This window comes from Vicugna pacos, chromosome 5 (assembly GCF_048564905.1).
Source record: "Vicugna pacos chromosome 5, VicPac4, whole genome shotgun sequence".
NCBI lineage: Eukaryota > Metazoa > Chordata > Mammalia > Artiodactyla > Camelidae > Vicugna > Vicugna pacos.
In genome coordinates this window covers 17,724,455-17,749,123 of record NC_132991.1, presented here as the reverse complement: position 1 = coordinate 17,749,123, position 24,669 = coordinate 17,724,455, and the positions used below count along the sequence as shown (strand labels likewise).

At 41.2% G+C, this 24,669-nt stretch overlaps 1 protein-coding gene across 6 annotated transcripts in view; it reads right to left on the bottom strand.

The window, feature by feature from the left end:
* THSD7B (thrombospondin type 1 domain containing 7B) overlaps positions 1 to 24,669 on the bottom strand; it is a 760,456-nt gene that overhangs the window by 327,887 nt on the left and 407,900 nt on the right. For all 6 annotated transcript variants that reach the window (XR_012072540.1, XM_072960903.1, XM_015243953.3 and 3 more), the window contains 3 exons: positions 20,256 to 20,447; positions 18,404 to 18,638; positions 10,695 to 10,810 (listed from right to left, as the gene is read on the bottom strand). Coding sequence is in view for 5 of the 6 variants with exons in the window: in XM_072960903.1 (XP_072817004.1) it covers positions 10,695 to 10,810; positions 18,404 to 18,638; positions 20,256 to 20,447 (543 nt within the window). In the remaining variant the exon portion in view is untranslated. The remainder of the gene's footprint in view (positions 1 to 10,694; positions 10,811 to 18,403; positions 18,639 to 20,255; positions 20,448 to 24,669) is intronic.

Here is a 24,669-nt window from a genome sequence, read left to right as displayed (position 1 = left end):
ATAAACAAATTAGAGAGAAGCTCAAGACAGAATAGAATTAAATGCTAAATGGGATGCAATCAAGCATATCAGCTTCAAAAGTGTTGGAGTCATTCAGCAGTGGCAGAGACATGAACATGGACTTTCATTTGCTTTTCCAGATTAAAGAAGTTATTAATCAAAAAAAAAATCTTGTCACTGCATTCATGCAGTCTACACTCCTACTTTCGTTACCATCTATAAGGTCTCAAATAAAGTTATGATAAGGGTACTTTAGGTGTCAGAGCAAACGAAATTTAACTTGGAAAGATCTCAAATAACAGAGAATCTGTCATTCCTAGCATACTTATTTTGGGATATTTTCTTCCTTATCAGTGAAAATAAGTCATTCAGTAGCTGCTCTCTCTGAACCATCTCCATGTAGTAACTTAATTTTGAAGGAACTTCAAGAGATTAGCAGGATATCCAGTGACGATCTTTCTATTAGGGAGCACTTATAAGTTGTTTATCTAAGCTGTCAGTAATCTACTTCATTTTCAGCATGGATTTTAATATCTTTCTGATTTGCTACCATACATAAATTATTTGATGTTCTTATAAAACCTGTAGTTCCAAAGTGACATATTAAGATCCCAACATGTACCACCACCTCTAACCCAAAGCTTTGTTTTAGTAACACAAATTAAATAGTTTATAAATCCACCATCATATTAACTAATCCAATGCATCAGAAACTTCCTGAAACCACTCTCTGATGTAAAATCACATTAAAATTGGAGCAATGCCAAGGAAGTGAAAAGGAATTAATTTCTTCTTTTTAATTGCAGAAAATTACTTAATAAACCTAAAGTAACACCCCAGCTAAATCAAAACTAATTTATTCTATGTCTTTGTAGAAAGTACACTGAAAGGCTAAAAGTAAACCCCTAATTAGAATGAGTACCTTGGTTTTTGAAAGGCAACTCATTCACCTCTATAAGCAAATAAGGATTATAGTATGTCGCACTGTATTGCATGCAGAGAATTCTAGAGATAGGAGAAAGAAACCAGCCAGAAGTAGAAACATTTTGAAAAGAAAGAGCATTCACATTCAAAGAAACTTAGATTTTTGCCACCAAGACTAAGAATAAATCATTAGAACTATCCATGTGAGCCACAGGGTTTATTTATGCTAATGTGGCCTGACTGTTGAGTGACGCAGATTAACAGTGCTTTAAAGCAACTTTTAGATGCAAACTAGAAGGGAAAACAGTGGATTTTAGGCATAAGAGACAGAACCCCATGCATCAAATCTACATTTGTTTACTTTGATTGCTTGTTTATTTATTTGATTTTTTTAAGACAGCCAAGACAATATTGTTCATGATAGATTTTTGTTTTTTGGGGGGGTGGTTTTGCAGAAGAGGCAATTTGATTTATTTATTTATTATTATTATTTTTTTAATGGAGGTACTGGGGATTGAACCCAGAACCTCGTGCATGCTAAACATGTGCTCTACCACTTGAGCTATACCATCTCCCCTATGACAGACTATTGACAGGAATGACAGCACAGGCACTTTGATACAAATTCCAGTGCACACAGACTCCATTTTCTGTTTGAAGTAAAACCTCTGGCCCAGATCACGCACAGGGTGACTGCCTTCTCTTTCCTCCCAGTGTCTGTTCTACCTGAAGTGTCACTCCACTGCCTTCCTATTCCCTGGAGCTTCATTTCCCTTTTCTATCTTTCTGTTTAATTGACAATAGCGCTCTTCCTAAACCTAAGCTCTTGTGGTGGAAGGATGCTGGCAGCTTCCGCCACACCTCCTATAGTTCAGCACCTTGACGGACTGATGGGAACAGAGGAAGGAGGTCAGGTTCTGAGTTCTCTCCCAGATTGCTGAGCAAGGGTGTCCTGGAGAGGTCAAGAGCCACTGCCCCGACCGGAGGGGAAGGCCCCCCCAGTCAGTTCCCGCTGCTTTCTGCACCACTGCCCGTCACCTCCAGATGGGTCCTGACCTGAGGGGCTGATCCCCGGGCTGCTGAGTGACTGAAGGACCTGACACAAACCCGGCCACCAGACTCTTATTTGGTAAGTTGAATAAAGATCCCCAAAGGAAAGGAAGTTTCCGTCGGTGTTGGGTTCTTGACGTAAAAAGTTTGTAGATTTCGGACTAGACAGCCATTGCTGGGCCCCGTTTCTGCTGGTTATAAGAGCAGAGATTCAAAGGAAGCCCGTTAGGAGGGGCAGGGCAGCAGATGCACAGAGAGAAGCAGAGATGGGAGGAACCACACTGGCTCTGAGAGCCGGAGGGAGAAGCCTCAGTTTCTGCTTGCCTTTCTAGTTCCCATATGCCCGCAAACTGTCTTTTCCTTATTTTTGGACATCTGTGAGATTTCCTGCTATAACCTCCCAACAAGCCCCTTTTTACTTAATGTAGCTTTGTAAGTTTTGTAAAAAGACCTTTGATCCTTAAAAGCCAAAACAGGCTTGGTTAGAACAATATAACAGACACACATTACACATTTCTCAAAGAATCCATTGGCCCATCATTAAACTAAAATTTTCTACAGTTCAGTGGTTCTCAAACTTTAATGTGTCTTAGAATTCTAAGGCAATTTGTTTAAAAACGCAGATTTGGAGGCTCTGATCCTGACTTCAAAATCAGAATCTCTTAGGGTTTTAACAAGCATCCCAGCTAATTCTGAGCTGGAAGTCTATGGGCCACACATTCAGAAAATTGCTTAAACTAGTCTAAGTTTTACCCTTGGATCAATCTAGGCCACTGAAAAACTGCATGTGACCAGAATTTTGGATTTCAACATTATACCCTTTAATTGTATATTAAAAACTCCAGGAAACCCGTCATTGCATTCGCTACAGATGCACTGCCTCAGTTGTGAGTGCTGTTGCAATGTGGAGCTCTGGTAGGAACTGCCTTTCAGGAATTAACAATTGAATAGTCTTTGTTTCCCATACGATACTTACACGACTTCACTGAAATATTAATAACCAAACAGACTGACTGGATGAATGAATGGATGAATGAATGAAAGTGATGGAATGTGTTTCCCTTTTAACCACATTTGCCAGGAAACCAGAGACAAATGTGAATCTCTAAGTCCCACATCTTCTACTGCCAGCGTCATAGTGTGATGTGGAGGAAATTTAGTTGTAAAGGCACATCCTCTTCCCTTTCAGCAGTTTGTTAGGTGTGCTTAAGCAAGTAGGTTCTAACTGGCATCCATTTGTCTGACACAACTTCACTGAATTCTATTCTGTCTAAAGTTCATTACTAGGCACTTCGGGAAATGAAAACTGAAAAGGTGTTAGCCCTCCAGGACTTTGTGTTTCTACAGAGAGACACAAAACACATTAACCAACAGCTAGACTGCAAGCCATTCAGAAAGGGTTATGAGACTCTAGAGTGAGAAGCGGTTATTTCTAGCAGGAGGATCAGGATGAGCTCTGCGGAGGAGGCAAGGATTTTACATCTAGTAAGATGGGCAACCAGCAATGATGAGGAGAAAGACATTCCAGACAGAGAGGAATTCTGATTCGGCCTTCCTACCTTTTCTCCTAGCTCCCTGAATTCCACATAGCACATATTGTACTTTGTAACTGTATATTCATTTAGGTAATTCTGTGTTCAATGCCTCTGTCTTCCTCCACTGGCCAGCATTCTCCCCTATGGAGGGCTGAGTGTGTTCCCCCACCACTCTGCACATATACACACGGTACCCAGCACACTGCCTGAAACACAGTGAGTGTTCAGCAAATATTAACTGCTGAAGGAGTGGTTAAGAGCTTAGGATTCCATGTGCTTTTGCCATTCATTAGTTTTGCAACCTTGGGACCCAGAACTAAGCCTCTATTTCCTTGTATGGAAGATGAGATTATATAGTCCTTTTCAAATAGAGTTAACAATTAAATAGGACAACACATATCAATAAATTACAGACTGCTTCCGTGTCAACCACTGTATGGACTAATATTTGCTCTGAAGTCGGGGGAGGGGGGTAGGTAACAGCAATTAAAGTTCTGCCCTCTGAGCACCAGGTCTCCTTATAACCCAACAGTGCTCTTGCACGTCTGAATGGTCATCAGGTTATCATGAAATGTTCTAAATTTCCTTTCTTTCTGCCAAATCTGATTTCTTGGCCAAATCAAAGCCACCTCATACTGGGTTTTAACAGAGATGGGCAGACGGTGCCAACTTTAAAGGGGAAAAAAACCCACATGGAAGGAAAGCATTAAAAGAAGTTAAGAGAATTTCATCTTTTTTTTTTGTCCTATGTATGAATTGAGGGCAGGTATCTTTTACAAATTTTATCAACAGAAGCCCTCAGTTTGGGAGAGGTATGGGTGAGAACTGTAATTTCTACCAGCCCAAGTGTTTGTCATTTCTCCCACTAAATTTTCAGGAATATTTATTGAGTACTGAGGCAATGTGGTGATCTATGGGCTATAAATCATACACTAAAGGGGGCCCATCCCCCCAGTGGACCCTGTGAAAACAAAGACACCAGTCCTCTGCATATTAGGCTGTGCTTGGGACGAATATGTGAGATACACGTCTTATTTTATTTAGTTTTTTTTTGAACACCTGGTAATAAAAATCATCCAAAATTTATAGAGGTTGTAACTTAAATTTAGATTAAGTCACTTTCTCAAGGAAAGTCACTAGATCATTATATTGCCTTCAACACTATTTGGGGGGCTGGTGTTCCAGGCCCCAAATCCTGATACTCAAACACATTAGTATTTGGATGTAAACTATACTCCACTCTCCACTTCCCAGGTGGACAAAAGTACAGATGGGCCTGTGTGGAGAAGGAGGGGCCCACATGTCCTTGAAAGAGTTAAGTACAGAGAGAGGCTGATGCCAGTCTGCCTTTGAGTGGGAGAAATTCTGAAATCCAGAATAAGTGATTTTGAACCGATCTGACATTCTGAATGACCAATACCTTTTCCCCTAATTGGCCTGGATGTGCTGAACAATCTGTTAATGCTTTGGCTTCACCTAAATGGAAGCAAGACCTTTCAGAGTTAGAACTGGTCACGCAAAAGATGTGGGTTTCATTTACTCATTCGTTCAATGACAATTACTGAATGTCCATTACATGCCAGACGTGGTGCTAAGCACTAGATGTTCGTTAGTGAAAGCAGAAGATCTCTGCCCTCTAGACTCTGTAATCTGTTCAAGAAAAATACACACATGGAAACAAGTCTCATAAGACCAGTACATGGACAACTAGCAACAGCAAGATACCAACACAATAGAGGACAAGTTCCCTGACCTTAAGGCTCTTAAATCATCACCATCATCATCTTAACATAATAATAATTTCCTTGTACTTGGCATCCTGCCATGTGTCCCATTCTCACTGAATCCTTACAATAACACTATGAATTGGGTGCTGGTATTAGCCATTTTAAAAAGAAGGAGGAAACTGAAACACAACATTTAAAGTGAGTCTCAAGGGACTTGTATGGCAAAGATGGGATCTGCACCGAGGAAGTCTTGCTTGAGATTCCATGTTCTTCATCACGATAGCACACCACTCGGGCATTAAAAAAAATTATTGTCTTTGATACTGGAAGCTCAAGATGTAACTCCAGGACCTTTGATGCAGGAGCAAAGGATCCCACCAGATGAAGTTTCCTACCAATTCTCAGCAGCAGTTTGCCTTTGGCCTTCCTGTTACCATGACGCTGCTCTGCAGCCTGCCCTTAGAGATGAAAGTTAAAGGAACTCGATCAGCCTTAAATTATTAAGACTGACAAATAATTCATCATTAGCTCCATGGTTTGTAGCAATTTACAGGAAGAACTATTTTGAATATACCACATTTTATCTAATAAAGTGTCTAATAACTTTTCCTCTTTATGTATTTTTCCCTTCTAGGGAAGTGGTATACACATCTGGGAACCATTACAAAGTATCCACTGGCAATGAAAAGGGGGATAAGGGTATACAAACAAAACATGAGTGATCACGAATTGATGATAATTTTTACTTGGTGATGGTTACATAGGAGTGTGTTCTATTAATCATTAATATTTTTACATTAGTATCGTAGTATTGATGTATGCCTGGAATTTGTATTATTAAACCTTGACAATATAAAGTGAGCCTCTTTAGAGACAGCCTGAGAGAAATCTTGGAAAGTCAGTACTCATTTGTGACTTTAAAGTAAAAACACTAGATGTCATAGTTATGAGATCAGCAGCCAAGATAATTAATTTCCAATACTAACGAGGCAAACAATTATCAGCAATCTCCTAGAGGAGGCTAAAATGCACGTGAGGATATCTTGTAAATTATGAAGCACTAAATGAGTGTTTCTCTTGCCTGCTGACTTGTAAGAGTCACTTCTGGAGAGTTTTAATATTGCAAATGTCCCTCCAACATGAAGAGACTCTAACATGGGATGAAGTGAGTCTGGGACATCTGTGCACTGAAAAAACTCCATGAGTCTGAGAAACTCTACAATTAAAAAACTGTTGCCATTATTAAGCAAACAACACTGGATATTTATGCAGGCATTTGACTTACAGGTTGAAGGAAGATTAGAGAAAATAGGAAGAACATCACCAAAAAATGGTTCTTGGTCATTTGGCTGATTTCTTACTGGGACTTACAAACTGGAGAGTCCACCACAGGGCCACAGCTGGAGAGTTATCTGATTTGCTTAGAGGAATATGGGTCTACCATTAATCCTTTAAAGAGAGACTCAGATCAAGAGGAGTAAGAAGACAGAAAGCTGGCTACGAGCTAGAGACTGTTCATGGCTTGAGAACACTTTTAAGGGGTAAGGATTTTGATCATGACCCCAGCCAGGACCAAATAAAACCTGATACAACTCATCCATTGCTAAGACACAAGTCACTCCTGGTACACTCTGCCCCTGGGAACCACCTTGGCTTTTTGAGAGCTTTAGAACGGATCTGGTTTTGGATTCACATAATCAAGTGATTCCCTGATCATAACAAAACACTATTAAGTCATAATGCCTTGGAGGAGGACCCACTGGGGATTAGGAATGCAAACTCATCTCAACTTTGATGAATCAACCCAAAACCACAGCTGCAGAAAGAGTTCCTCCCTTCTCTTTAGTGGGGGGGTGCCACCTGCTCAGGCCCACCCTTCTCTTGATCTCTTAGTCTGGGTTAAACCATTTCCCTTCACCCCACACCCCACCCTACCTGTGTCCCCACCTGCTGGTCTGCCCCTAGTCCATGCTTTTCACTTTGTAACTTTGACAATGTCATTGCCTTGTTCAAAAATGTCTAACTAACCCCACCCCAACCTGGAGCTTTGTAATCTACACACAGTTGTCACCTGGGAGCCTGGAGAAAGGTATAATGCCAGGTTCTGTCCAGGACTACTGAATTAGAACCTGCATTTTAATAAGATCCCCCGGGGACTTATAGCAGCATTTAAATATGAGAAGTACTGCTTTAAAACGCTATTTCCCAAAGTATCTTTTGAAGGACAGTCTCAAAAACAGAGAATCAACTGCCTGGATTCAAAGCCACACTTTTCTCCCTCATTAGAGGACATTTGTCCATTCAAAAATACTGAGTGACAGCTCTGCCCCATGCTATCCTGGGCTTACAGGACTTAGTGATAAAGATGACACAAGTGGTCCCCGCATTCGTGCACTTACAATCTAGGAAAGGCGACATTAACAAGGGAGGATATGTACGTGAGTGTCAGAAAGGCGGTGTGTAGGACGCTGTGGAATGACCCAGTTAGTGAGGCGACTGGGGAGGAGGGGCGAACGTAGTCTGAAAGATGAGCACAATGTTCCCGGAGAAAGGCTGCTACAGCAGGTCCCTGCGGACGTACAGGTCGAGGGCGCAGGAAGGAAGGGCAACTTAACACAGTGCCAGCCTCACACCAGGCAGGTGCAAAGGCCTGCCAGGTGCCTACCCAAGGCAAGGCAATGAGTGCTCTAAGTATTTCCCTTATGCGTAGGTGTGGTTATTAACCCTGTTTTACAGATGAGGAAACTGAGACACACAGAGAGTAAGTAATGCATCCACTGTCACACAGCAAACCTTGGAGCTCAACCCTGGCTGTTTGGCTCCAGTGTCTGTGTTCTTAGCCATCACACTCTACAATGCTGGAGCAAGAAGCTGAAAAACAGGCTGTATGTCCAGAGTTCAAGCAGTGTTTGCTCGTGGATCTAAGATCCACTTTTATTTTAAGGGGGGGAGTACATTCCCCTTCAGGGACGGCTTCATACAACACAGATTTTGGGAAACAGCCCACAGTTACTGAACTTGAATTTCTAGCCATGGAGCCCAAAGTCTGCATTTTAACAACGCTTCCACGTGATTCTGAAGCAATAAAGCCTAAGAACCATAGGATTAGAGCTACCATTTCCTCCAATAATCTCCTCCCTCTCATAGTCTCCCCTAATGAATCCATGGTTATTTAATAATATATTGGTCCCCGAGTATAAACTAGACATGCGGGTGAATAGGATGGAAGCAGAAGACTGGAAGAAATCTAAAAATTGAATCTATGCTCTGCCAGGTCCCCTGACTGCCAGGGTGTGAAGAGAATCATCTAGGTTTGAAAAACTGGAGGCAAAAAGAGACCACAGAGGCTTAGAACAATTTTCACTACAATGCTGACCATTTAAATAACTAATTGAATCTCTGGAAATGGGAGTAAGATCTAAAACTGCTGGAAGAGCAATTATCTTGCATGGCCTGTGATCCCTCCATCCTTAGGTGGCACTGGATGGAGATGCTCACACGGCAGAGGGAATTTTCCTGAATGTAGAATGCATACAATAGTAGTAGCTGAAGTAATCTCTGGTCACTGGGGCACATGGGCTCAACAAAACTAATATGCCTCCTTAGGTGTCAGGGGACCCTGACAGCTCTAACACCAATATCTGGCTGCCAGCATGGGTATCCTTTTTAATTCAGTCCTTTCCTCTTTTAAAACCATTTAACAGAGGCATTATGCTAATCCCCTATGAGGAAGAAACGAAAAGAAATAGCTGAACTTCAATAAACCTCTATTAGCATAGATTATTTGATCTTCTTGCATTTTTCCAATATATATCTTTAAGAGCTTGAATGTTTTCCAGATATGTGACTACGAAAATTTCAAAAGCCAACCTCCTCCTTCAAATGGTTCGGAATAGAGATCACAGCTTTTCCATCCCACTCTGTCTGGAAACGACCTTCCCCAGGCGACTCAACAAATTCTGTTCCTCCGGCTCAATTACTCTGAGTTCTCATTCAGGAAAATAAGTGCTGGAGGGTTTCCAGAAGAGACTGCTGTTTCCACCCCTCAAAAGATCAGATAAACATTCCACTGTATTGTCAAAGCTCTTCTGTATTCAGTACATTTATTTCTGATTCCATCCACAAGCAAAGTTTACTGGATGCTACTATGTTAATTCTAGGGCAGAGGGTCATTTAAGAAGAGGAAATGGCACAGTTAGAAAACCTCCATACAGGCACCCCCCAACCCCATTGCAATCTAAGACACTGATTGATGATAATCTTCAAAAGCGGTCACTACCAGCACCCCCCGCCCCCGTCCATCAATGAGAAGGGCTTTGAAGCAGCAGGCAGGTCTATGTCAATGCTGGCCACATTGTCATGTCACTCCCATGAAGATGTGTGAGTCAGAGAGCCTTTGGGGGATCCTAGATGCACAGCGCCAGAATTTTCCAAGGAGAGGAGTTAAGTGTTCTCGATCTCTGGGATGGGTTCTCTCTTCAAAGAGCCGCATGCTTTCCTCTCCTGGAGATCTTCCAGGGGGCTAGAGCAGCGATGCACTGAGAGCCACGCCCTACCCGAGTACACGGCTGTCCAGACAAGGCCAGAGGGGTGTGGATGTGACTCAGTTTCTTCGAGCAGTAGGGTTAATACTCTTTCCATCCTTCCCTTTCTTGGGTGTGCCTTTTCTTACTACGGCAATGGTAAGATTCATAGAACCGAGGCTGGGGTCTGAGGCTAGGGGAGAGAGACCAAGTTATTAACTCTAGGTCTTAGGCCAAAAGGGAGCTCTGGAACTAGTTCCTGTATCTCCACCTGGACCACCTCATCAGGGGACTGAAATAAGCGGGGCGGAAATACTGGTTCTAAGAAAGTCATTTTATAAAAGTTTTCCTGTGTGTTTATTGGAACTTAGGTATTAAGCCTCCTGGATCACAGCCCTCCAAATACATCCAGGGGTACAGAGCATCACCATTAAAAGGAAAGAAGTACCTACCATATATTGCCAATTTCCTTACCTGTTCAATACTTTCTAATGTATCTGCCTCTTTTCTTCCACAGGCTGGAATATAAATTCATCAGTGACACATGCTTAGTGCTTAAGGCCCTATATTCTAATGAAGATGCCTGGAGTCAGGCTCTAAGTACAGGAGCCACAGATAAATGGGATGTCTGATGAGGAACCACGTGTGAATGGCTGATTGAAATGCCACAACGGGGTCAACAGAAGACGAGCACTCCTGCAACACACGCCCGAGGCACTACGGCATGTAAAACTTGATCATGTTTTCCCTGCCAAGTTCTGGATCTGGAAATCCAAGACTTCATCTACAAATTTTACAAACCTTGTTCCCAGGGTGACATGCAAATGGAAAAGACAGGAGCTTCTGTTCCACAGTCTCTGGCATATTTATCAGTGGGGAAAGCAAGCAGGTGGTCAGGAAGGAGAGAAAGCATGAAGGGAACAGCGTCCGCCTACCTGGCTGGCACAGCCTCGGGCAGGGCGTCCACTCGCTGAACGTGGTCACGATACAGTCTTTCTTGCACGGGAGGAGACAGGGGCGTACTGTTTCGGGCCGAGTAGATTCTGGGCATCTGCCAACGTGAAGAGAACGCATCAGTGCCTCCTGGAGAAAGTAAGCACTTTAACACAGAACCGTCGGATTTCAGAACTGAAATCACTGAGACCTTTTGTAGAGAAGGGAGAGAGACCCAGGGAGATGAAGTTACGTGCTGTGCCCAAGGCCTCACAGCCAGAGGGAGAGCCCGAAGCACACCTCACCTCTCGACTCAGAAACCAAAATTCTTTTCACTAGACCAGAAGAAAAAAAAAAATCCCTGAAGCTAATGTAAGACAGAAGCCAACTGAGTATCTCCCCATCAGCATGAATTTAAGGAACACTTGATTATTTTTTCAGAATAGACAAGATTTCATTTTTTGAAAAGTGTTTTATTCAGGAATATATCAGATCAGCAATAGTGTACGAGGTGACACATGGGTATATTGGGAAACAAAAAACATTGACGACCATGCAAAAATACTGCACATCCCTGACACTCAACACAGGTTTAGAATTACTTAAGTAATTGACAGGTGTCTCTTTAGAACACGTAAATTGATGAGCTGAAGTCAGCGAGACATAAGTGGAGTATGTTTGCTTGCAAAGAACAAATATGCGGACTAGCATTAACGGGAGAAACGTCTTAGTTCTGCTATGCTGCTGAGAATTAACGTCCTGTTCATACTTAGGGGGAACGGAGTCAATGGACTCATCGTTACTTGGAAGAACTGAAGTCTCAGAACATGGCAAACAAGTTTCTGTTTTTATTTGCATGCTTGTTTGCTTATTTTCAAGAGTACAGAAGGCTAAAAACCACATTTATTATCTTCTAAAATAGTGCCATGCCACGAGGAGAACAGAAAAGCACTCTGCAACATACGTCTGCATCTTTGAATTCTGTTTCCCGCTAAGTTTCCTATACAGCACAGAGATGCAGTGCGTCTAAAGCTTAACAGCAGGAAGTCTGGTACTAGATGTCAGTGGTGAGTAAGCGCTTTGCCTACATTCTTTCTTTTATTGCTAATGACAGCAGTGAGAGGCATTATAATCTTCATTTTCAGATGATAAACTGAGGTGCTGAAATAATAAGTAATGGACCCAAAGCTACATGGAGACAGAACACTTGAGAAAAATAATGATCGGAAAAAGAAATCGCCTGGCAAGTTCAAACAGACAATTGAGACTTCCCAGTAGAAGAGAACAGAAAATGGAAGAAGTAAAATTAACAAGGAGATCATGGATTAAAATATCGTAGAGCTGATGAAAGGCTGGCAATTCAGAGTGGAACGTCTACCAACTGGGCACAAAATGACCAGCACGCAGACACAAAGACTGTCCAACTGGCAAACAGCAAGCCAAGGTAAGAGGAGAGGTAACAATGGCTGGGGGAGGCGAGGGAGAAAACCAGGTCACCTGACAAAAAAGGAGACTCTCACTGAGGTCAAATCTTGTCAAGGTACATAATTATAAAAATAAAAACCTACTCTTAGTTTTAAAACTTTAGAAGCAATACATAGACAAGACATGAATTTGGCTGTGAACAGAATGTACACAATATTTTTCTTGTCACCATAAGGTGAAGACACAGTGGGCGCAAGATGGGAGATGGCAGGGGAGGGAGGCTTGGATGTCCTCATCCAACAAAGCAGGTCCTCAGAGAGCCAATACATATAAATGAAATGAGAAAGAAAGTTCTAAGTAAATTAATCAAAAATGCAAACATAACCAACCAACAGAACACCAACCAAAGGAAGAGGAGTCAAGTCGGGAGAGGAGTGTAAACGGGCATTTTAAATTGATCAATGAAGAGATATATGAATGATACGTGAAAACCACACCGTTTAGAGTAAGGAGGTAAACATCAGAAAGGGGAGGGAGGATGAGGATATATCCTGGCGCTTGCTTGCACTGACATAAAGACACAGTGGAGATAGACAAGAAACTAGCAGAGTGGCTGCCAATGGCAGGACAGGAGGTGGGGAGGCGGGGGATGGGAGCAGAGGTGGTGGAAGGCTATTCATTGTCATATATTAGATGTCCCCTTGTACTTTGTTATAACTTGTGAACCACATGAAGGCATACCCAGTCAAAACAGAGAGAGAGAGAGAAGAGAGGGGAAGAAAAGAAATAACAATTAATAGTTAATAGAAACTACTAAAAAGTGGTTGTGTTTGGGATGTGGGATGCTAAATGTAGTAGATTTCCATTCTCAGTCCTTCTATATTGTTTTACTTCCACTATGGTGCTTATAACACTGTAATACAGATAAATTGAAGTGGAAATGTATATATTCACAGAAAAAAACTGCTCAGTAAATTATTAGTGGTCTTATTAATAATCATCCTTAATATACATAAAAACTGCCTATTAAATAGTTGAATTCAATGAACACAACAATAGAATGAAAAAAGTGTCTTTAGAGAAAATAGTGTTATTTAAACAAACTATTCTGGTATGGTAGACTTATGTCACTCTTTGACAGAGATAGCAAAAAACTCCCAAGTCCTTTACTCATACCCTGAAGTCTACTAAAATTTAATTGAACTGCTCTTTATTCTGTCTGCTCTCCAATCTCTCCTGGTATGTGGCTGGAAATGGAAGGACAACTTCCGGTGCACTCAATAGGGCGGCGGGGCTGAGGGTGCACGGACCCAGCCAGGACACACTCGTTATGTCCACAAAGAGCTCAGAATTGCCTGTGCTGCTGGCTTGGCTTCAGGTGATCTGGAGAGAGTGGCTTACTCTGCAGGCACTTTGTTCACTTCCAGTTAGGAGCAGCTGTTCATCTTTTTTGGGAAACCAATATTGCTTACATTTGTTGACACTTTGTTAGCATCACTCACCACAAACACTCAGCAGGCCTAAGGTCAACTTCGTAACATGGTCCCCGTTCTCTGTGTTCTTCCCCTAAGTCCACCAGTGAGAAAAGGTAAAATCCCCTCAAAGGCGTAAGTCAAGCTCAGGTTAGACTGCTTTCATAGACGCCATGAACGGAAGGCTTTCCTGAAACGTGACTGCTGGTCTGAGAGGAGCCAAGTATTTTCTTGCCAGTGAAACTGTCTTTTTGTTCATTTCTTCAGCCAATAATGCAGACGTTTTCCTTAGAGGTTCAACTTCCTCTTCCTCCTATTTATATGCTGTCTAACTCCTTCAAGGACCATCTCATTTCCAATTTCATAAATTTCCTCTTAGTCTTCAAAAATACTCTCTTCGACCATTAGCAGCTTATGTATCCTCCACTTCTATAAACTATAATGTTTATTCTCTGTATCGTTTATTGTCACTGAATAAGAAATAGCTTTTGACATCTTTCATGCTGCTGGTTTTCTGGGTATGTGTGTGCACAAGTGTGCATACACGTGCATACTCTGTACATACACTAATTTTGATGGTAGGATTCCATGATATATCATAACTTAAAAATGCCAGACAATCTTAATGCATTGTATATATTTAGTAACAGGAAGTGAGTGACTGAATAGTACTTATGCTGTTGAAGCCAGAAGACAAATCCTTGGGGATATTAGGCACATTTATCCAGCCATCTCTAAAACAAAACTGAAGCCTTAAAAACCAGGGAAACACACAGAGTCACTTTTTAGTTAATAAACACAGCATGGCTCCTTGCCTTTTGCCAAAATCCATACTTCCTACTCTCCTGTAACACTCTGATCCTTGATTGGAAGTACTCTTGATAAAAGGATGAATACATTTCATTTCAACACACACACTTTCCTGGACTTGCACTGGAGTGTTCCATGTTGATTGCCTCTTGGTCGCCCTGCAGGTTTCAGTTCCTTATAATCACTGTGCTGAAATGCATCAAATTGAGCTACAGAGATCTGCTATTTTCCAGTTACGTGTCCACAATCATGGTGCAGACTCAGCACTCCAACCCCTTCCCTTGAGTAGTCCTCCAACCCAGGAAGTGCCGTACCAACTCAATCTGCCAACTTTTTCAACAGGAAATGTGTAAACGGAGCTCTCAATTACTAGATCTCACAAAAGGGCCCGTGTTTTCACGTTAATGGTAGAAAGTGACTTACAGGACCTTGGAAGGCTTTGAGTTGTGGGATTTTAATCTTAGTTATTATTTTTTTGCACATTGCAACTGAAAAAAAAATTGAGTAGTGAAACAAAACCAAACAAATGTCCCAGAATATCCCAACAAGCTCTCACTCTGTGTCAGTTGTGCCTTAGCTAGTCCTCATTTTCTTTTCTTTTTTTTTTTTTAATGGAGGTATTGGAGATTGAACCTCATGCATGCTAAGTGCTAAGCACGTGCTCTATCACTGAGCTATACCCATGCCCCTAGTCCCCATTTTCTGATAAGATCAATTCTATTACTCATACAACGGCAACTTATACAATTATGTGGAAACCAAAACACCACCCCAGGGAAGCAAGAACTTGCAAGGAATTCTGTACATCCCAGTGCAGTGGGTTTAGGGCTAGAGCACGTGATGTTAGCCCATCCAGTCCATGGAGACATGCTTCTTTCTGTCTACCCTGAAGCCCACTCTTTCTTGAGGATATTTTCCTCTTCTCTTTCTATTGCCATCACCCCCACCCCCAGGATTTCACAAAAGGGAGGGGATTTTTTTCCACTGCAATGGCTTTCACATCAAAAAGAGCAAAAGCGTATTTTTCTGAAAGGACAGAGCAAAGGATACTTTCTACCGCTGATCTTCTATCTCACTATGTGCTCCACTGGACACTAGGTATTATTTTCTTAGCTCAATTAATCTCATTAACCTCAAGAATTTTAATTAACTTTTCTTAAGTCAATGCAGGCTTCTCTTGTTGAGCAGGAATGTTTGGAGACATACAGTAAAAATTAAAACTAGGTTGCTAAGTCTCCAGCCTCATTAAAAGTGCAAAAAAGTAATTAGCAATGTCTGTGTGTGTGTGTGTGTGTGTGTGTGTGTGTGTGTTTTAGGGAAAACATCTGTGCAATTAATTTTCTTGTGTTGGAAAATCAAGCAAAACTGGAGGTTATTCATTGTCATGATGATATTTTTAGTCTCACGTAAATTATCAAACAAATGCATATGCATTTGTGAATTGTCCTTTAAACTATAAACTGTTGGCCCTGTGATTTTTCTTCTGACAAAATATCATTAAGTTAACCTTTGAATAAGCTGATGGGCTCAGAGACTTTATAAAAACTGTCATTCAAAGTAATCAGAAAGCCAGGCAAGGAAACAGGGGTCTATTTGAACATATAATCCAACTTTTCATGTCCAAATAGCGTTTGAAATGTGATGATAATGTCTTTGGTAGCTGTCAGTCTCAATTCTAATGCTCCACTGCTAAGACAAAAAAATAAACTGCATTCACATCAAGTGGATTTTTCCTGTTGTGGTTCAGAGGTGAAACATTACCTGGAAGGGAGCTCATACTTTAGGTATGCTCAATTTTCTCATCACTGTAAAGAATAATAGTTTGCTGCATTTCATGTAGCATCCATTCCTATGTCTAAGCTATACTTATTTTTATTTGGATATTCAAGCTAATATGTCACGCATCTTTTTTTCAGCAGTTGGAAATTTACATCATAAAAATGAACACTATCAAGGCTGCAATCCGTCTCAAGATAAAAGGAGTTCTCTTGTCTGCTTGGTATCTTTATAAGCCTTTCAGAATTTTACCATAACCTCATGAATTTGATTATCTCCTGAACCAAATGATGTGCAAACGTTATTGTCCATGTTTGGCTAAAACTTTCACTGACTCGATTGATCCGCATGGTGTTTTGTTACCACCAGGTAAACTGAAACACACACTGGTGTAAACTGACATTCCACAAAGTATCACAAGCAACTTAGAGTTAGATGCTAAAGCAGAAATAACATTTATGACTTAATAAGAGCAGAAGGACATACGTACAATCTGCACATCCACATCACACTTCACGGTAGTCCCCTTAGCCAAAATTTATCATGGTAGATTTTATCTTTTTCTATTTCATATTTTTATATTTTTAAATATTTTATATTTTTTCTTAAAGCAAAGGATAAACATCAGCTTCTTTAATCTTCTACAATTCATATCTGTTCCTTGTCAAACCCTGTTACTTTCCTACACATAGGTCTGATTCATTCATAAATTCTAAAAACGTTATGGACACTAACCACATGCCAGACACGGTGCTAAAATCTGTGGTGGCAACAGTGAAGATCATCCAACCCCAGCCCGCTGGACGCCACATTTGGGAGGGGGGAGATTCAGTCTTCTTGACTATGCTTCACTTCCAGCCCTAGTTATCTTCTCTTGTATTTGCACAGCCATCTGCTCCTCAGATGCTCCAAAACCACAGTATCTGGCCAGTCTGCCCTATTTCTGCCATCAGCAGCTCAGGTTCTATGACTTTCCTTACACACAGCCCAAGTGGTTTCCATGGCAATGTGGCTAAGGCCCAGAGTCCGTCATCATGGTGCCCCAAGATGAGATTAATCAGGTGTCTGAGTTGCCCATGACAGCAACACAAACTGGATGGAAGCAGGCAGGAGAGCAAATGTAGTTGCCTAGGTTGCCAGGAAAGGCAGCTTCCTCAGTGGGGATGGGACCAGGGCTGGACGCTGCCAGGATTTGTTCTGCTTCGGTTTCTGCTTCTTCCTGAGCATCAATTTTACTCTCTCCTCCTGCTTTTTCCATCAGGCGAGAGCACAGTCATGGCAACTCTCCACTCATACTCTCAAAGCATCAAGATCAGAAAGAAGAGAGGGTATCATTTTCCCAACTTAGAAATGCCTCGGGAAGAGCTCAAAGTTGCCTAGTTTGTGACCCTAGACCCAAGTTTGCACCAGCCCAGCCAGGGGACCCACACTGCCCCTGCGGCTGGAGTAGAGTCTTCCATCACTGGAAGGGGACTCATTCACACGTAGCCACTTGGAAATCTCTATGGCAGGCCAGTTACCCAGTCTCTGTACATGAGGCAGGTCCCTTACATTTTCTCTTCCAGGAGCCCTCCTGCATGGACTGCAGGAAGACTTATGTCTCCCCGTTTGGTCTAAAGAAACTCCTCCAGCCAAGTGCTCTTTTTCCCTCCATCACTTGCAACTGTCCTGATCCTTGCTAATGTCTATATCCTAGTCCACATGTCCACATTCTCCTGCTTTTTTTTTAATTTACATCTCCCTGTGCAGGGTATGGCATGCATGAGACTGTAAGCCTACTCGAGGGCAGGAATTAGTCGATTTAAAATGACCGTGTGGATTTACTCAGTGCAGACAAGAGCAGTGGGACCTAAAGAAGAGTGAACATAGCCCTGTATTTTCAAAGTGTGTGTGTAACCTACCTTCACATGGACCTTGTCTTTATGTGACTGAAAAGAGTCAAAAATACTGATATCAGCTCTAGAAAATCTGGTTACTCAAAACGATTCAATACGGGTGGGCATTATATTTACTGTTATCCATTAAGTAATGCACACATTATAACTTAGTAAATTGTCTACCTCTGGTTGAGGCATATTTTTTAAGTCCTGAAGAGTCAAACAAAGCAAAACAAAAATCTCTTCCTCCAGCACAGACTGAGACATATTCAGGGCTTGAAAAATGCTTCTGACTGAAAATATTCAACTATGCCATAATCCTACGTACTTTCAATAAATTATCAATAATACCTTTTTGTCATCACCTGTCCCACATGACTCTTGACACAGAAGACCCTCCGTGTCTGAATGCCCACGCCACACGTCGCTTCTCCATTCCAGCCAATGGTTGCATTAAGGGCAGTTACCAATGTGTCTTCAGAACAGGGGCCCCACGGAGCTGTCTCCCAGTAGAGTTGCAGACAAGAATGGCCATTGCATGAACGATACTCGTGGAGGGCCTGACTAGGGGGGCACGGCTTTCCACCTGCAAAAACCAAAATCAGACAGAATACACAGCGGGCGCTGGTGTTATCGCCATGTGGCTGCCGTTGTTACTGTCATTCTTGTTTTTTGTTGTTTTAACTGTTTTAATGGTCTAGAAAGAGGGCCTTTGTGACACAACCTTTCATTGGCCTGAGCCAAGTCACTCCATTTCCAACTCGAAGGTCATGGTTCTTTCGTCCTGAGGAACAACCTGAGAAGAATACATTGCACCCTTCTCTCCCAAAGAACAGACAATGGTGCATGTCAATTAGATGTAAAAAAATCAACTGATTCTACTTTCCACCTCTGAGTCATGCATTTCTGAGATAAACTCCAAAGAAATCTGCTTTTATCTTAATATTATTATGCCTACACAAATTAGTCAGTTAGCTATAGTAACCCATGACCTTGAAGTGATATCAGGTCAAATACACACATACACACACATTACCTACATATGCTCTTTCTTTCCTAAGAGAGTACTATTTTCTCTCAGAGAACCACTTTAAGACCTCTATCCTCCATCAAGCAGTGCATTTTACTGCTATTTGAGAAATCGAGAAATCTCAAAGTTTGGCAGGAGAGAGCCCATCCTTAAACTCAGAAATAATACCAGACAATGTGTTATCCACTGCCAGGCAGACCAGACAGATGTGCACCCTTACAATCCTGGGTGAGTCAGACAACCAAATTTCATGACTATCTTCTCTTTCCCATTTTTATATCCATGTAAAAACTGGTATTTACCTAAACTCTTGACTTTTTTCCCCCTCCTCCTCCGCACTATAATGTTTTATTCAGTGGGCCAAATGCTGGAGAAGATCTATGACCTTGGTCTTGTTATTCTTGTTATTTCTTTTCCCCCATTAAATACTATTGACTTTTTCTCCCTCCAGAAGTATAACAGACAAGAAGAGAAAGCAAATGCACTTTAAGAATATGAAAATCTTCCTTCATCTTGACCCTGGCCCTGTTTCTTAGGACCACAGAACAGAATCTTGTTTAAAAAGTTCCTCAAAGCCAGTGGCCATACTACTGTGCAGTTCCAACTGAGCTGTAGGCACACAAAGCCGAGGGAGGACCTGAAAGAAATGACACATGTGTCTGGAGACCGAGACCATCGCTGTAAGTGATAGGAACAGTAGCTCCTCTCATTTGCTCTGATGTCACCCATTTACATTCTCATAGTACCATTTTAGCTTCTTCAGAGCCATTTCCACAGCCTTCATCTTTCTCCCTCTCACCACAGGCTAGCCTGACAGAACAGGAGATGAGGGCACACAGATCAGGCAGCCTACCGATGTCAGTGGTGGCTCTTGTTCAAGAAGCCACGTCTCTTCACTCCTAATTTGGAACTCGTTTTACCAGACATATTCAATTAGGTTCCCAATTGCATGAGCTATCTGAAGTGGGATGTATATCAACCCAGCTTTATTTTCTTCCCCAAAAAAGCATTTCAAAAACTGACATCTGTCTGATTGCCACAGCCTGTATATAGGATGGGCTTAAGTAATTCATGTCGATATGGGAACCTGCAGAGGATCAAAGAGGAAAGGCACACCTGGAAAACAAACTGTTCATTTGGATGTAGGGAACAGAAGCCTTTCCCATTACTCACCTTCTCCAGCCAACGCCAGGATAGTCCTCGATCTGGTCTGTTTCCCATCTGAGTTTTTATTTGAACAAGACTGGGAGCAGGATGACCACTCTGTCCACTCACTCACCACACAGTCCATTCGGCAGGGAATTTCACAAGCTATCTGTTCAGGAGGAGGAGATGCTGGACAGAGACTCCCCGATACATCTTCTCCTGCAATCAACCAGATCAAGACAGATGCTGATGAATATAAAATCAAAGCCAGTCCAAGGAACTTTTAGGTTCATCACTGCCTGTTACTTCAGCTTAGCTCACAAGACGTCACCTGGTGTCTAAACCAATAAAGTACAAAAAATGATTTTTTTTAAGCCGGTCATAATATGTATGTCAAGAAAACCTGCCAGGAGAGAATTCGGCATTTAGAAAGGTAGATACAGCAGCAAAGCTGCCATTTGTCATCCTTCACAGGGACAAGTGGGCTTCTCCCAGGAACAGTTTAGCCATGGATGGCTGGAGACAGACAGGACTGACACGTATTGACAACCACATGTAACAAGTACATGGTTTTCTGCAAAATGGGAGTCAGAGTAGTCAGCTGGCCTGAAAACCACAATATATGTTGAGCAATCTATTCTACTCACTCCCCAAAATTATCAATCTAATTTTCTATTGAGTGTTTTCACCTCCAACTATATAACCTTAAGCAAGACTGTCACCACGATGATCCTTTTATGCTGTTTGTGCATAGTCATATATAATCCTAAATCACATGGAAATGAACCCATGGCTAAAATTATATAATGGGGGGAGGAGGGTATAGCTCAAGTGGTAGACTGCATGCTTAGCATGCACAAGGTCTTGGGTTCAATCCCCAGTACCTCCCCCAATAAACAAACAAACAAACCTAATTACCCCCTCAAAAATAAAAATTAAAAATAAAACAAAATTATGTAATGGATTTATACAAAAGTTGGAAGTTTCCCCTAATGTATTTACTATTCTCCTTTGAATGATGTGATGACTTATTCCAACCAAAGTATTTATATATATGTATAAATATTTATACATAATGTATATAAAAATAAATAAACATGTATCATATATAATAATATATAGCACATATTATATATATATATTATATGTATATATAAAAAACGGGGGGATGGAGTTTTACAATTAACAGATGATAAGACTCAACGGATCATTTGTAAGTTGCTTTTCTATATCTCAAATGATTACAATAAAAAAAATTTAAACTCTCTTTCAGGTTATTTATTCACTATTTTTAGAATTCAAATATTCCCCTTTATAGATAACAATTCAACTCTTACTAACCCCTGCCCACCCCTACACCACACAGAGACAGAAGATGTGAAGGAGAGCGACACCATTCATGGTTTGAAGAAATGCCGTGAAACGCAGAATGGCAACAACAGGGAGAGGCAGCTTTGTCCATATGACTTTACGCCTGTGGAATTCTCCTGTCATAACCTGACACAAAAAATAACTGCAAAAAGGGACCAATACTTATGCAGCATCTCTCCTAGGCCAGGCACTGTCCTTGTAAGATGCTCTTGGAGGCAGAAGTGACTCATCTTGTTTCGTAGATGATGAGTCAGTGGCTCTGGAAGGAAAACCTGCTCAGGGTCACACAGGCCTGAGTTGGGAATTAAATTGAAACTTTCTGACTCCAAAACTTCGAGTTTCCCCACTAACCATACCGGGTCTAATTCCAAGGGATGGATATTTCTTTTCAGAGGAAGTAAATAAAACAAGCTGACAGTGAGCCACACAGTCTGGAGGAGAAGACAGTCCCCTCCTAACATCTGCATTCATATTTGTAAATGAGGCCAGGCTCATTGCCCTTAAGGTACAAATAAAACTTTTCAAGCATATTATGAGAAGTAATAGAGATTCCAGCAGATAATCAAGCTGAAAGACCAGTTCCAACCATTCTCTTTTCAATCTCAATCTATTTTCAGGTTGAGTCCACATTGTATAGGACATGCAAAGACACACACACACACACACACACACACCCCAATACAACTAAGGGGGGGGTGCCTTCCCAAGTACTATGTGGAAAGGCCGAACAAAATGTACAGACTAGATTGAATCAAACTCCACATCTGTGACTATTATGAGCAAAATTTTTATACAAAAAAGACCTTAAAGCAGTGTCTTGCTAAGAACATTTTGAGGAATAGGAGATATTGGAAGAGTTCTTATTTTAAAAATTAGAGGGTGAGCTTAGAAGTACGGGGTTAAAATAGTAAAATCAGTCTCACTACTGTAGAGCAGTGGATGTTGAAAATGCCAACTACTATGTAAACTTCCTGAGATAGAAATGGTATGTGGTGGTTTTTAACCTTATTTGACCAATGGCTACCTTTTAGGGAGAGCATCTCTCCCAGAAATGGTATTTTATTGATATGTTTTGAGAAAACCTTGCCTTCAAGAGTTATAAAATTATCAACTACTATTTCATGAGCACATACCAAGTCCAAGGCATATAATAGAATAAATACAAGTGAAGATACTATTATTCGTCTCCCAGCTCATGATTAATAACAGAGATGAGCTATAAATACATAAAGATAAAACCTAGTCCAAAAGTAAATGTCAAGCTGCAAATTTATGTTTTAAACAGAGACTGCTGTGGTGGTTTAAGGAAGAGGAGGCTCTCTGAGGGACTAGCCTGAGAGGAGAAGGCTTTCAACAAGCAGAAGGAGCAAGGCTGAGAATCGGTGGCAACCAGGGAGGGCACTCCAGGCAATCCAAATGTCAACAAAGGTACAGTGATAGGAAAACACAAGGTATGCGGAAGACAGTTAATCCTGAAGCTGCAGGAGGAAGAGAGAAAGCCCGTATTGGAAGAGGTATCTGACATCAAATTCTGAATAACTTAGACTGACACATGAATTTGGTTGTATTTCTGCCTTCCTTAAATTCCCAAATGTTCAGGTTTCCCATGACCCAAATTTAGCATCCTCCCCAGTCACCCATCATTCAGCACCCTTAGATTCACTTGGGGTGCTGGGATGATTTTTTTTTAAAACTTAAGCTGTCCTATAAACTGATATACCCATTTCCACTGTGCAGTTAAATGTCAATATTCCCGCCAACATTCTGACAGCTTGTCTATACAGGCTAACTCAGAAGTGTGAGCACACAGATAAGCCATTCTTCAGGGAAGCCAAGTGAACAGTCAACAAGCAAGCTCGGCAATTCATGCGTGAGCTAGTGCATAAGAAGTTTTGCTAAAGAAAAGTTGTACAATGGGATCCCAGCCACAGGTAGCCTAAGTATGTGAGGGTGAATCCTAGCACCACTGATCCTCTTGCGGGTTTCACTTAACTTCTTCGAACCTCAGTTATCTCATCTGCAATAATGAGATAATAACATTAACCCTTCACAGATATTCTAAGGACGTGAAATCACTTATGCAACATACACAGCAGAAAGGCTGTCCAACAACACAGGGAGGATTCCATATAGAGATACAACCTTAAAAAATGATGTTTGCAAAGAGGTACACCACCAAAACCTAATGACGTTCTTTATCTAAAAAATCTAGATATTTACGCCACAATCTTGGAAAGTGCCTGCTTTACCAAGCATAGATGTGTGCAAACAACTACCAACAGCGGCACAGACTGGTTCACATAATATATTAAGACTGTTTATAATTATCCAGATCATTTTATTTATATGTGGCTACTCTAAACGATTTAAGAGCCAAAAATAAAGCACTTGAGACTGAATAACCTCATCTGCCCATCCACATTGGTCTAATTATCTTCCCATTGCACAGAGAGAACCCGTTTCAAAAGAGGATCATTTATACTTTCCTGTTTTCATTTTCGAGGCTGGATCGATGAGACCAACTAAAATCTCAGGCAAGCATGGAAAATAAAGCAGCACACGGCACAGAATCTTGTCATTAAAAGTGATTTTCACAAGCTCTCGTAATCTAATGTCATAATAAAATTGAATATATTTAAGAGGCAAATTGAATTCATCTTCCAAGAAGACCCTAAAATTACTTCCAGTCCTCACCAAGCTCCCAGGGATGGATAATGACAAACGCCACTTTCTCTCCTCATGTAATAGATGTATTTAAACCATTTGTGATTTTGAAAATATGGGATATGGTGCTGCTCCAACCTTGTCACCTGGTACTTTTTAAATAATTTAAAATGGCAAAATCCACATTACATAAAATGAACCATTTTAGAGTAAACACTTCAGTGGCACTTAGTAAATCACAATGTTTTTGCAACTACCAACTCTATCTTGCTTCAAAACATTTTCACTACTCCAAAGTAAAAAAAACTCTTCACCTGGCAGGGTAATAGCTTAGTGGTAGAGTGCATGCCTAGCAAGCAAGAGGTCCTGGGTTCAATCCCCTGTACCTCCATTAAAAAAAAAAAAC